The sequence below is a fragment of the Diadema antillarum genome, unplaced genomic scaffold, assembly GCF_040938485.1.
Source record: "Diadema antillarum isolate AM-2024a unplaced genomic scaffold, OU_Dant_1.0 scf00000087, whole genome shotgun sequence".
Lineage (NCBI taxonomy): Eukaryota > Metazoa > Echinodermata > Echinoidea > Diadematoida > Diadematidae > Diadema > Diadema antillarum.
Window position 1 is genome coordinate 2,182,143 of NW_027270976.1, and position 13,991 is coordinate 2,196,133.

Here is a 13,991-nt window from a genome sequence, read left to right on the forward strand (position 1 = left end):
GATGTGATGTATGAACATAATTATGGCTCTACAGACACTTCTCCGTCAAAGTTACATCATCAAAACAGATGGATTCTTGCGAAGCAAGAGTAAAAGATAGTGGTTGACATAATTTGCTCTCTGTCTGTGCCTAAGGTTGTTGAGGGTAAGGAGCTTCGTCTGAAGCAGGAGTACTTCATGGTGACTGCGTCTCTCCAAGACATCATCCGACGCTTCAAATCCTCCAAGTTTGGCTGCAGAGACCCAGTCCGAACTTCCTTTGACAGCTTCCCAGAGAAGGTGTGTTCAGACAATTTATCCCCATCAAATGACCATAGATATGCTTCTTTGATGAAGTGGTCAGCATTTATATTGAAGATTCTAATGTCTCTCTGTTGGTGTATACTAATCTGTCATCTCAGCTTCCCATAGCAAATAGTGTAAGCTTGTTCTATAGTTCTATACTGCATATGATATGTGTGTTTGCACTAATGTATGTGTGTATGTACAATGTACGTATGTATGTGTGTATGTGTGTATTTATTTGTATGTGTATGTCTGTGAATTATTTCAACAAGAAGCTATATTCTGCTGCATGCTAAGAGATAATGTTAGCTTGGTTCCTCATGTGTTGAGTCTGATATCTGTTAGCACAAACCAAAATCATTGGCCTTGTCGATCATTGGTACAATGTACATTGCCATCGTCACATGTGGGCGGCAGCTTCTAAGGAAGTTCGGCTTTTTTCAGTGGCGTGTGATGCTCTTAATAGCTCTCAGCTATATTGATATAAAATATAGTATTGCGATTACTGTAATGTGCCTAGTTATGCTGCCTAGAGTCACGTAACATATAACACACCCTGTTGAAGTCTGGTTAATGGTCAGTATTATATCCAGCATCTGATGTATGCCCACTGTGTCCTTGCTAGGTGGCCATCCAGCTGAATGATACCCACCCTGGCCTGGCCATCCCAGAGCTGATGAGGATTTTGCTCGACATTGAGGGACTTCCATGGGAGAAGGTAAGAAATGACAGGTTGAATCTTGGAGTACACTCAATTACAGGTCAGAGAACAGAAGTAGATCCATCATAGGGAACACAAGTCTGTTATAGATGAAATTCCGTGGATGATATTCATGAGGTTGTAAAATGTATGCATCGTGAATTGAAATAAAATCTTTGCCATCAAAAGAAAGTTTTAAGAATGTAAGAGAAACTGTTGGACTTGATCAGCACTATTTTGCCTTTGATCTTCTAAGCAGATGATTTCGTATGAGAAACTGCACTGTGGGATAATTGCAGCAGTTGATAGATATCAATATTGATTGTTTCCAGCAATATTTTTTCCACTTTTCATCTACTACAGTGTTAGATTTACTGTTGTAGTTATCAGTTTAATATTGAATTCCCTTAAGAATAGAATCAGTCAGTGACTGATCCACAAAAATTTCACAGTTTTGTTGACACCTGGCCAGGTATATTCAGATATGATTCTTGGTATAGAATCTCCATCAACAATAAGTCTTTGAATGATATGTGGGGCACTGTGTACCAGACTCCTTTTGTGATGAATGTTGATGGTAGAAGGGGCCTACTCATTCTGTACTAGTATATCACCTTCTCACCCCCAGGCCTGGCCCATTGTGGTGAAGACATTTGCCTACACCAACCACACCATCCTGCCAGAAGCCCTAGAGAGATGGCCAGTGGGTCTGCTGGAGTATGTCCTTCCTCGCCATCTACAGATCATCTATGAGATCAACATGCACCATCTGGAGGTCAGTCCCATACAAAGATAGTGATGTGTGGCTTTCTTTGGGATCTTAATGGTCAACTGACTTTTCATTTGCTGTATAAAGAGATTCTATCCTGAAATTACAGGAAAACTGAACAGAAATTCAGTCTGTAGACTGTAAACTCAGTTGCTTTTAGTATTCAGGCATATGTAACAAAACTTTTTTTATACTAAAAAGACATGTAAAGTAGTAACTTTGCATTTTTTGGGTAGAAGTTGTCGCAATCGTCAGAATATTTAGCTCTTAAATACGCAAATTATTGATGATGAATATGAAAATGCACATATTGACAGTTATGTTACTTACCAAGCAAGGTAAGAATTCTTAGAATTAGTTGTTTTTCATCATTAAGATATTAAGCTCAACTAAAGAAGCACTCTGAGAGCACAGACCTCCGCCAAGCAGCTCATTTCCACCGCTGATCTTGTTCTTCTGTAGAGATAAGTGATTTCTACCCATACATACGCATGCTGAAAATCGTCCGATTTCCAAATCATAGAAACCTTTTGTTACGTCATCAATACCAGCTGTGCGGCGCGCCTTGCCCTGGACCAGAAACGAGAGCATGCACTTTAGTGCGCGTATAAAAAACCTTAAAAATGCGCAGCTTGAACTCCCAAGTTCATTGACCCTACCTGCCAAAATATCAAAAATCCTTCATAAAATCCATAAAAGTATCCGGATCACACCCAAAATTTAATCATTTGTTCCTTGTGTCATTTTCAACCTTTCCTGCAAGTTTCACCTTAATCCGTTCCCAACTTTTTGAGTTATTTTGCACACGGACAAACAAACCAAACAAACCAAACATAACCTCCCTTGGCAGAGGTAATGAACACCTTGGATGATAATGTTTGAAAGTGTCCACATTGATAATTGATAAATATGTCTCTTGCAGGAAGTTAAACGGCTTTACCCGGGTGACCCGGATCGTTTGCGCCGCATGTCTATCGTTGAGGAGGGTGACCACAAGCGTATCAACATGGCCCACCTTTCTATTGTGGGTTCTCATGCTGTCAATGGTGTGGCTGCCATTCACTCCAACCTTCTCACAACCAGCGTGTAAGATGAGCTTCCTTTTGCTTTCACCTAGAAAGTACACCTTCTAAGATCAAGTAGTGTAAGACTGGGAAGTTTTGATATTGTACTTCTTATATGTAGCAGTAAAACTGCACTTCCAGATAAACTTTCAGTTTGTGAAAGTTTTCAATCCAAATTTCTTGTCTGTAGATGCAATGAAACTTTTTTGTAGATGTGTTACTCATTGCAGGCAGATTGAAATGTTTGTAATGTTCTTGGATAGTCTGCTATTTTAATGTAAGTTTCAATTAAGTAGTGAGGGAAGTATGTGAATTTGATACCACTTACAGTGAGTGGTCATGTGCTGGGCCACTATGCTGATGACAAACATGGCTTTTTATGATGTGCCAATTTCCTCCATTGATGGCAATTTTACATTCTCTTGGAATGATTATGATGATGATGATGAAGATGATGGATGTGATTTTGGTGATGATGGTGGTGATGGTGATAAATGATGAGGATGATGATGATGATGACAGTCAATTTGATTTGTTTGGTATGAAGCTTCAAGGACTTCTATGAGATGATGCCCGATAAGTTTCAGAACAAGACAAATGGCATCACCCCACGTCGCTGGCTGCTGCTGTGCAATCCTGGCCTGTCTGATGCCATCGCTGACGTGAGTCAACAAAACATCTCTTTTCACTAACTACCATCACATGTCACATTACTGTTATCTGCTATGCGAGGATCACTACTAGAAGTACTTTTGATATTTTATATAGGATATTTGCTGTTGGTAGTGGCAGAGAAAAATCCCCTTTTCTTCCAAGATTTTATTTCATACTTCAGTTATTTAATTAGCAGTAAGGTGCAGATCTGATCTTGTTGATGCTCATAATGGTTGCATATTTATTGAGTTTGTAACCGACAAGTTATCAAGAGCATCATTTCATCTTTAAAGATTTGGGTAAACAGTCTCGTCTGATTTAAGTTGGATCATAATGATTACTCTGTGTTAAAAAACAGGCCTGACTTGGTCATAAATTATTGTAATTGTTTAATACAAATTATGATAAGACACAACTAAGTAAGCATGCTATCATTATGGAGCTGGTGTTTGAAGTCATTGATGATGAGACGATGATACTCGGCTTCCTGTCTCAACCGCAGAAAATTGGTGAGAAGTGGACGACGGACTTGTTCCAGCTGAGGAAACTGGAGCAGTACGTAGCAGACAGAGCTTTCCTCATGTCTGTGCAGCAAGTCAAGCAGGTGAGTTTCATCATTCAGTGTTTCACAAAAAATTTAAATCAATCCTAAATTTGAAGATCAACTTAAACTTATGGTAGGCTGTGTGTGATGTGAATTAATATTCTGACTTTGATATACAAATGAAAATTTTGGAGACTTTTTCATACAGGTATTAATTAACAAAAGAAAGTAAGGGACAATCTATTTTTCTGTAAATTTTGATAACAATTTGAAGTGGATTCTGAAAACATTAGGTAGATTGAAACGAGAAACCAATGGCCTACCATAATTTTAAGTTGATCTTAACATTTAAGTTCGACTTAAATTCTTTGTGAAACATCCCCAAGGAGCTACAGTCTAGATCTGAAGTCTTTGAAAGCATTTTAGTCAGTTTACTCAGTGAGCTTATGCAATGATATGTTGCTTATTGTTTTTTTTTTCCCATAAATGCCAATATGGTTTGATATTTAAATGTTGTGTAGAACATGTAATCAGTTTAGATATAGAATTGTCTTTGCAATGCCACACAAGATCCTTGCATGTTCAAAAAAAAAAAATTAGTTTTTGTTACATTTTTTTTTAAAGCACTGCCATCATTACTGTTATCTGCTTTGTCATTACCAACAAGAAAGGAAGCACACCTTAAAGGTCCCGTGATATCTATTACATGTGATCTCTGACTGATGTGAATAGGTCTACAAATGCATCACAAATTGAAATATATATCACAAATATGTAATCATTTTATTTTTCATTTTTTGTTGTTTTGCAACCATTAAGCTCCACCCCTAAAAAACCCCCCAAAAGTCTTTTGTCTTTCATGATGTCTTCAACAGTAAAGTCAACTGGAATCCCTCAAACATCACAGTACCTAATGTTACACACCTTAACTTGACTAGTGCACAAACCCACAACAGCTAGACAGGTCTTGTTGTACTACAACTCAGACAGTATGATGGTTATTGCTTTGAGGAAAATCTTCCAGGATAGAGGGTATGGTAAGAAAAGATTGGAATCGTATTTTATAAACCTGTCTCGCTATTATGAGTAGATATACGTGTTGATAGCAAGGTGCATACCATGAGGTGTTGTTATGCTTCTTTCAGCTAACTGTCTCGTTATTGATGACATCACAAAAGACAGATAATTGAGGGATGGGCCTTTAGTGGGTGCAGACAAAAATGAAACCTTAAATGATTTAGAACATTTTATATGTATTTCAGCAAAACAATTCCTGAATTTGTGATATGAAGACCTGTTCACAGCGGCAGAAGACGTCACAGACAAAGGACTGAAATTTGATATCAAGAGACCTTGACAAAGTTCGTATGTTTAGTAGATTAAGAAAGAGTGCAGTGCAAATGTTTCTCAGTACTATATTTTCATGAAGCACAGTGAAGTGATGTTGTGGACTTCTTGTTGTGTTTATATATTTGTTTTTTTTGTTTTTTTGGTCTTTTTAAAATGATACAAAGGGGGAAACAGAGTTTCATGGCTCAATTTTCTTGTCCTTTTAACAGGAGAACAAGATGAAACTTGCCCAATACTTGGAGAAGCAGAATGGAATCCGGATCAACGTCAACTCCATGTTTGATGTGCAGGTGAAGCGTATCCATGAGTACAAACGCCAACTGCTCAATGCTCTGCACATGATTACACTGTACAACAGTAAGTCAGCAGGACCTTCTTCTCTCAAACATATAGCTCTTCCATGCCTGTTGTATCCATACAGATTGCTGGTTACAGCAATCTTTCATATCGTACCTATGTAAATAATTCTGTGACAATTAAATGAAGTTGGTTTATGCTATATTTAGACTTTTGCTATTAAGGATAATACTTTCCAGACAAGTTTTTAATTTCTAAATGATTAACCTTCGCTGCTTATTACATAATCTCTGGTTTTATTAAGCTCTGCATGGATGCAAGTTGCAGAGTGATTAGTGTGAAATCAATCTTATAAGTGCTTTGCAACTGAAAGTTCTTACACAGTGCTAATTTGTCAGAGAACCAGCCTGGTATTAAAGCAGTGCAGTGTTTGTGAAGTTGCTCTGTTTTACTCACTAAATGTAGAATATAAAAATTGAAATTTTATGATGACTGGTGATGATATTTAGGACTATCTTTCATTGTACACTCCAGGGATCAAGAGGGACCCAAGTGCCAATTTTGTCCCTCGCACCATCATGATTGGAGGCAAGGCAGCCCCGGGATACTACATAGCCAAACTCATCATCCACCTCATCACCAGCATTGGCCGCGTCATCAACAGCGATCCCATCGTGGGAGACAAACTCAAGGTGGTCTTCTTGGAGAACTACCGCGTGTCACTGGCAGAGAAGGGTGAGTGAGATGGATGAAGGATGAGGAAGATTTGTAGGGGAGAATCAAAAGTTATTGTCAATGATAGTTTCAACCCGTTGAGGAAGGGCTTATTTTGCTACAACACGCATTTGCCATAGACAGTTGCCCAAGTATACTCAAGACTGTCCTCAACAGGTTAAGGGAAATGGGCTCTAATTGATGGCTACTGATGTTTCATTTGGATCAGAAATGTTAGAGGAGATTGAGATAATGAGATATCAGAATGAACATACCTTTATCTGTGACTGCCCAGTTAGGTTTTGCCAGTGAAATAACTGACATACAGACAGGCAGCAACTCAAAGCAATATATCATTGGAAGGAGGACATTCTTTTGTGGTATTTGTTTATATGTTTCTCTAATGATATTGACTTGTGCAGTAAGCAGACATGATGCATGAGTTTTACAAGGCCCAAGTAAATGTGCTGAAAAATATACTTAGATTGAAAGATAGGGGTATTCCTGTTACTATTCATTCTTTCATCCACTTATCAAATCATACCACTTTCCTTCCCTCCTTCCCCATTTTCTGCATCCTTCACCGTCCTTCTCTCATCTATCCTCCCTTCCCTTCCATCCATCAATCCATCCTTCATATACACTTCTCTTTCCTCTCCCTTCTTGTTTGTCCTTTCTTCGCTTCTATCATTCATTCCATTCATCATGTACCCGTTTCTTCCTCCACCCTCTTCCTCCTCATCTGTCCTGTCTTCCCTTCTATCAATCAATCCATCTTTCATGTACCCTTCTCTTCCTGCTCCTACCTCTCCCTCCTCCTCCTTTCTCCCGCTTCCCTCCATCTTATCTTCTCCATCCATTGTTTTCTGTGATCCATCCTTCCCTCTGTCCCCTTTCTCCCACATGTCGTCTCTTCCTTCTCCCCTCCCTCCCTCCTCCCCCCGACACCTCCTCCCTCCCCCCCCCCCCCCCCTCCTCCCTCCTCTGTCTCCCCCTGTTCTCCCTGCAGTGATTCCTGCCTGTGACCTGTCTGAGCAGATCTCTCTGGCAGGCACTGAGGCTTCGGGTACTGGCAATATGAAGTTCATGGTAAGATTCACAGAGTTTCACGTTTCTGCTTCATAATGATCAGAACAGACAGCAAAAGAAGATGACTTCAAATTTGCACATGTTAGAAAGTGCATATGACTTTTGTTCTCTGCCTTCACTGTGTATGGTATGGAAGAGTGTGATATTTATAGGCAAGTGTGATATTGTACCAATGATTGTCTGCATTTCTACACAAGATTACTGTGTTGTGATGTTTTCCTGTGGAAGAAGCATCTGAATTATTGACATGCAAGTACAAGCAACATCCTTGTGGTAGTATAGGTGTAGAAATTTGATTTTGTATCAACTCTAGCTGAGCATATGAAGCTGCTATTTCTGCTTTCCTATTGAGAGGTTAAAGGACAAGTTCACCTTCATAAACATAAGGATTGAGAGAATGTAGCAATATTAGTAGAACACATCATTGAAAGTTTGAGGAAAATCAGACAATCCGTTCAAAAGTTATGAATTTTTGAAGTTTTTGTGCAGTACCCGCTGGATGAGAAGACTACTGCTGTGTATGAATAACTTAGATGTCACATGCGTACAACAATATAAGGAAAATATAAAGAGAATTTCACAAAATTCCATCTTTTGAAAAAAGTACACATTCCCCTGACTCCTTACCGACACATGTTATGGGTAATATTATTCCCCCTGCCTTTAGAAAGAGGCAAGTCAAGTGCTCTTTTATTATGCGAAAAAAGTGAAAATATGTTGAATTTTCTTTTACATTTTCTTTATACTGTTGTACGCATATGACTCACAAGCTGTCGTAGTCTCCTCATCCAGCGGTTCCAACACAAAAATTTAAAAAATTCATAACTTTTGCATCGATTGTCCAATTTTCCTCAAACTTTCACTGATGTGTTCTACTAATATTGTTGCATTTTCTCAATTCTTATGTTTATGAAGGTGAACTTGTCCTTTAAGAATACATCAAAATCACAGAAATGTGCATTATATTTTAAAGCAACATAGGAAAAATATTACTACTTGTTTTCATCATCTGTCAGAAAAGTTGTTATTCATTTAGTTATTTTTCTATTTATTCAGTCTTCTTTTAAAGCTGGGTAATGCCATTCAGAGCCACAAAAGCCTGCTTTACAAGGGAGCCCTGTGTCAATATACTGTACAATGTGCGCACAATCAGAAACGAAACAGAGCTAACATGAATATGGTACAGTTTCGATAATGAAAACTCGCTTTGTAAGAGCATAAAACACTTAGAAAGAACATAAAGCATTGCATGATATTGTTGATGACTACTGTATACGCCATATGTAGCAAGTCTAACTTTTCACGAATGGGGACTTCCTGATGATTTCGCAATTGGAGTACAGTACTGTACGGAGAAATGTACATGTGCACCTCACACTCATATTAGGATCAGAGTCAATCTTTTCCCATGTCTTTAATTTCGCGTTTAGCACCTGACTCGCGAAATTCGCAAAAATAAAAACCTCGCGAAATATTTGGCGTATACAGTATTAAGGATGTAACTGTCTCTTTGAAACCTTAATTATGCAGTTGAATGGAGCTCTGACGATCGGTACCCTGGATGGAGCTAATGTGGAGATGAGGGAGGAGATGGGGGATGATAACATCTTCATCTTTGGGATGACGGTGGATGAGGTGACTCAGAGAAGACCAGGGTGAGAATAGTCTCAAGCTTTTAACATTAGTCAGTGAAGAACATGGGAGCAAGATGAGATAAGTCACTCATGTGTGGTATGCAACATCTAATGGTCCTGAGGGATGTTTGCCTCTTCCACTTTTTCTTGAAATGTATTTACAGCATTTAATGGGCTGTAGAAGTCCAAGGCCCCATTTCATAAAATATACTAGGATAGCAACTCTCTTGCTGGAATGGCAACTTCCCATAGCAACAGCCAATCAGGAAGCTGGATTCTTGTCATTACCATGACAATCGTCGTTCCAGCAAGAGTTGTTATCATATCAACTTTTTTTATGAAATGGGGCCCAGGTTTGCAGTTGCACAAAGCTTTTCAAACAAAGCCCCATTTTACCCCTTGGTATTTGTAATGTAAATGAAACTGAAATCTTTGTCATTAGGATGGGAGGAGTGTAAATCTTGTCCAAAACTGTCCCTGACTTGTAGCTTTAATTCAGCAGAAGTAAAGTCGTGAGATTAGAGTGACCTCAAAAGTTGAAGACAAAAGACCAAAAGCAGAGTGTGTTTGGTAGGTATAATGTATTTCACATAACATTAAGTGAATGTGTTGGGTAAGGGCAAAAAATGAAAAGCCCAAGTCAACTGAATACTAAACTTAGCATCATTCAAGAATGTAAATGTTAATTTTTTTTATGCCTTCTCTGTAATCATTAATCAGTTGATTGGCATTTTGCCAATATATGACATTTTAGCATACCTGTGTATGTGCCGTACTGCATGTAGTAGACTAAAACTCTCTCTGGTTGTAGGTACAACCCACGTGAGTACTATGAGAAGAATGCTGAGCTGAAGCAGGCCATTGACCAGATCCAGGGCAACTTCTTCTCGCCCAACAACCCAGGCACCTTCCAAGACATTGTCAACTCCCTGCTTCACCACGACACGTAAGTCAGATGAACCATCTTGCTGTCATTGTGGAAAATTACAAGAACTGTGATGATGCTACTGCTCAGAAAACTGATTTCTGTCAGGGAAATTTGTCTTTGAATATTGATATTATGAGAGTAATGGACTCACTCACTTTGGTGCTTGATTTAAAAGTGAATAGTCCTTTTCCAAGCATTAGACCATGTTCTTTTTCTGTTGAAAATTTGTAAGATGATGATGAGAGTAACATGTTGCATTTAATTATGGACAATCCGTCTCCCCCCCCCCCCCCACACACACACACACATGGCACTACAGCAATAGCTACTAGCGATGTAGCCTTCCTATCTGATTTCTGTATGAATTGTCTGTTTTCCAGGTACATGCTCCTGGCCGACTACGAGTCTTATATCGCTGCCCAGGAGAGGGTCAGTGAACTGTTCTTGGTGAGTGTACAATGCCTTCATGTCAGTCTTTATAATGCAAACATTGTTTTAGTAGAGCAGATCTTTCTTCTCACCACAAGAATCACTTCACCCCCTGCCATCTTTAGTTTTCTCTCAATCTTTAAGATAAACAGTTAAAGTAGTCTCTGTATTGATGGCAGTGAAAGTGATGTCTAATAAAAAGAAAGCCTGAATGTTGTTACACAAACAAGTCTTAGATGATGCAACCAGAGAGTAAAAGCAGTGGATTCTAGTTGTTTCTTCCCCCAACAAACTGATTGTCCCTTCATGACATTGCTCTACTAAATGTACTGGAAAGGTACATTTTGAAACTTGAGCTGTTCTACAACAGTCCTTTTTGTTTGAATTATTTTGTGTCCTTAATTCTGACCTTTCTTTCTTTTGTTTTGTCACCAGAAACCCAAGGAGTGGGCAATCAAGTGTGTGCGGAACATCGCCGCCTCGGGCAAGTTTTCCAGCGACCGTACCATCAGTGAGTACGCTCGGGAAATCTGGGGCGTGGAGCCCAACTCCATCAAGCTCCCAGACCCACACGAGCCCCCTGTGGGACGCGAGTAGCTTGGTGAACCCAGAGACGGCTTACACTCACGGCAATCTCCACAACTCACTTGATTAACATCCACAAGGGTCATCAGACTCAACATCACATAGACTTGAATCTGTTTTCTTTTATTTTATCCATGCCTTCCTGGAAGTGATATCTTATATTCAGTGTGATTCAGTAATCATGTTAGTGATATAAATGGTATTTATTTCAGAGAATCCATAACACCTCACATTGTCTGTGTACATCTTAAAGCATTACTAACTAATAGAAGAATAAGATATAAACCTTGGTATTACTAACTAATAGAAGAATAAGATATATACCTTGGTATACAAGAGTAGGTACAAATCAGTAGGTTCTGCCAACTATTAGAAAAACTGTGTGAGTACAAAATTGATGGCACTGTGGCTTGTAACTGTGACCCCTTGTACTCATATAACCAATATCTCTAAAAAAGGTAATGCTCAGGCAGAGCTGTATAATCAACCATGATGTAAAGGCACATATGTGTACGGCTTACTACACGCAGTGGAGCTCAGTAGTCATTTGATATTGAATATGCTTGCATGCAGGTGTGTGTCTTCTCACAGGTATGATATCAGTGGGGAACATTGTAGTAGGTTTTTCTTGATATTATGAAGCGTTGTGGGGCATCTTTAGAATATGAGTTCAATCAGTGGACATGTTGAAGCTTTGTAACCCCATGTGACTAAAGCAGGTACTCCTTAATGTGAAGCCAATACACTGCCACTGTCAAACTCTGCACATTTTGACTCATAAAAGCAGAAAAGGCTGACACACTGACATGTATCATTAGAAAATAATGTGTGTAGATGATACAAGTTGACCTTTGACCTGATTGATAGAAGAGAGCATGTTTTTGTACAAAGAAGAGCAAACTTGAAGGGAAATTATTTTGTAGGAACCTGCAAGACAAAGAGATGGATGAGAGAAAATATAGTGTCATTGGACGAGTGAGGACCACTTGAATATCAACATGTCATTTGACACGATGCTCAGTAGAGCCAGTTTTGAGATGCATAGATAATGTTAAAACATGTTTAGAACACATCTAGACTGCTGTACCTTTATGGAGACTTTCACTGATCTCTTGTTGTGATTATCCACACTTTGCTTTTGAGCACCTTTCTGTTAAAAATAATTTTCCTTGATACTGGTTGTGCCTGAAATAGTTAGCACATGCAGTATCCTGCTTTAAATAGATGAATGGTTTTGTGTAATTTCTATTGAAATAGATATTTACAAGAATTAAATGTTGCTAACGTCTGAAGTTCTTAAACATGATAGGTATTATTGATTTCTTTTTCTTCCTTCTATAAGACCTCTGTGTGCCAAGCAATGTTTTTATGCTGTGTCTGTTCATTCAGAATTTCTTCACAACTTAGTGAGTCTTTCTGATGTTGTTTGTGGTTTAGTCTGAGTGAATCTGCCTCTCAGTAAACAGCTTTAGGAGAAATGAAATATTTTGTGAGAGTAGTCAATATTTTCAATGCTAGTTGATATACATTTGTAAGAGAATGATAGTAAGATGACTGTGTGCTTTATATGTGTTAAATGCATAGATCTTATGTGGTGTTGCCAAAGCTGCTGCAAGTTGGTGAGGATGATTCTGATTGTGTGTAACACAGCATATCAGACAGCATGTATTTGATTTTTATTACCATGGCAATGAAAAAAAAAGAGAAAAATACTACTATTTTGTCTAAATGAATAGTAAGCCAACAATGCTCCAGTATATGGTCTCTATGAATCTAAACTAACCTGCATGTGCTTCCAAGACATTTTCTACTGCAGATGTAAGTCAATGATAGCACAGTTTTTAGGTATGCCAGCATTGAACTGCTGGTTGTTGTTGTTGTGTTTTGTTTTGTTTTGTTTTTTTTTTGGGGGGGGGGGAGGAGGGGATTCATTAGTTTTAGATAGCTGGCAATGGAGCTCATAAATTTCTTCTATGTAGAGAGATAGAAAGCCAGCCAGTCAGAATGCCACTAATGCCAAAGAGCTTTGCAAAGGTAGCATCATCTCCAACACTCGCCAGTCTAGCTGTGTTGAGTTGACGTGAGGCAGGCTACTTTGCAGCATCTTACGTCACTCCAGTAGAAAATTTTCTCATGATCACCATTTGTTGAAGTTAATATACAATACCCCTTTCTATGCTAGGAACTTTGGGCAGTGTGTATAATGCTGTGGAGTGTTTTGTGCCAATCAACACTCAAAGTATACAATGGGGTAAATGTAGCTAGAAAACTTTTGTGTAGTTGATATCTGTTTTGAACTCGCTCACGTGTATACTAATGAAGGCTGATGTAATTAAATGTATTCCCCCTCCTTTTGAATGAGGGTTTCATCACCAACGATATGTGATCAGTGGTGCTGTGGGGGTAGATGGGTTAATGAAAGCAATGTCTGCAAAGGAATGTTACAATTTATTTCAGTAGAGACTGCATTTGATGTTTGTATTTTCATGATTTTTTTTTAAATTACATGGAGTTTTGGTGGATATTTGCTTTCAGAATAGAAATTATGATGAACAATTTTATTTAGATGCATTGTTGACAGCGCATGTTTTTCTGACAGAAGCTTCAAATGTCAAAATCATGCATTTGATGTTGAATTTTATTTTATTGATATGCATGGAAAATCATGTCTATTTCATTATCCAGTACTTGACTGTGTCCCAACATGCAGAACAATTATATTAAAGGAATTCAGAGTAAATTTGCCCTGTTGGCTAGTTGTGAAGTGTGTACGAAGAGAGAATAATTAAAGCACATGGTAACTAGACAGAAAAGAGTTTCGAGTCATTTCTTGGAGGGGATTCAAAGGTGACACTGGTTTTCAAACAGAAAAAGTTCCCTAGTGCTAGCATTTTCTCATTTTTGTTTGTTTTGTCGTTTTCTGTGAGGTTTTATAGACAGAGTGTGAAT

General features: G+C 38.5%; 1 protein-coding gene across 1 annotated transcript in view; it reads left to right on the top strand.

Annotated features, from left to right (window-relative positions):
- Positions 1–12,799, top strand: part of LOC139718062 (glycogen phosphorylase, brain form-like) — a 34,266-nt gene extending 21,467 nt beyond the window's left edge. The window contains exons 8-20 of the mRNA XM_071629557.1: positions 136–279; positions 911–1,003; positions 1,614–1,760; positions 2,677–2,840; positions 3,366–3,480; positions 3,975–4,076; positions 5,576–5,723; positions 6,198–6,398; positions 7,387–7,466; positions 8,997–9,121; positions 9,912–10,046; positions 10,409–10,475; positions 10,893–12,799. Coding sequence (XP_071485658.1) covers positions 136–279; positions 911–1,003; positions 1,614–1,760; positions 2,677–2,840; positions 3,366–3,480; positions 3,975–4,076; positions 5,576–5,723; positions 6,198–6,398; positions 7,387–7,466; positions 8,997–9,121; positions 9,912–10,046; positions 10,409–10,475; positions 10,893–11,054 — 1,683 coding nt within the window. The 3' untranslated portion in view covers positions 11,055–12,799. The remainder of the gene's footprint in view (positions 1–135; positions 280–910; positions 1,004–1,613; positions 1,761–2,676; positions 2,841–3,365; positions 3,481–3,974; positions 4,077–5,575; positions 5,724–6,197; positions 6,399–7,386; positions 7,467–8,996; positions 9,122–9,911; positions 10,047–10,408; positions 10,476–10,892) is intronic.
- The last annotated feature ends 1,192 nt before the right edge of the window (positions 12,800–13,991 follow it).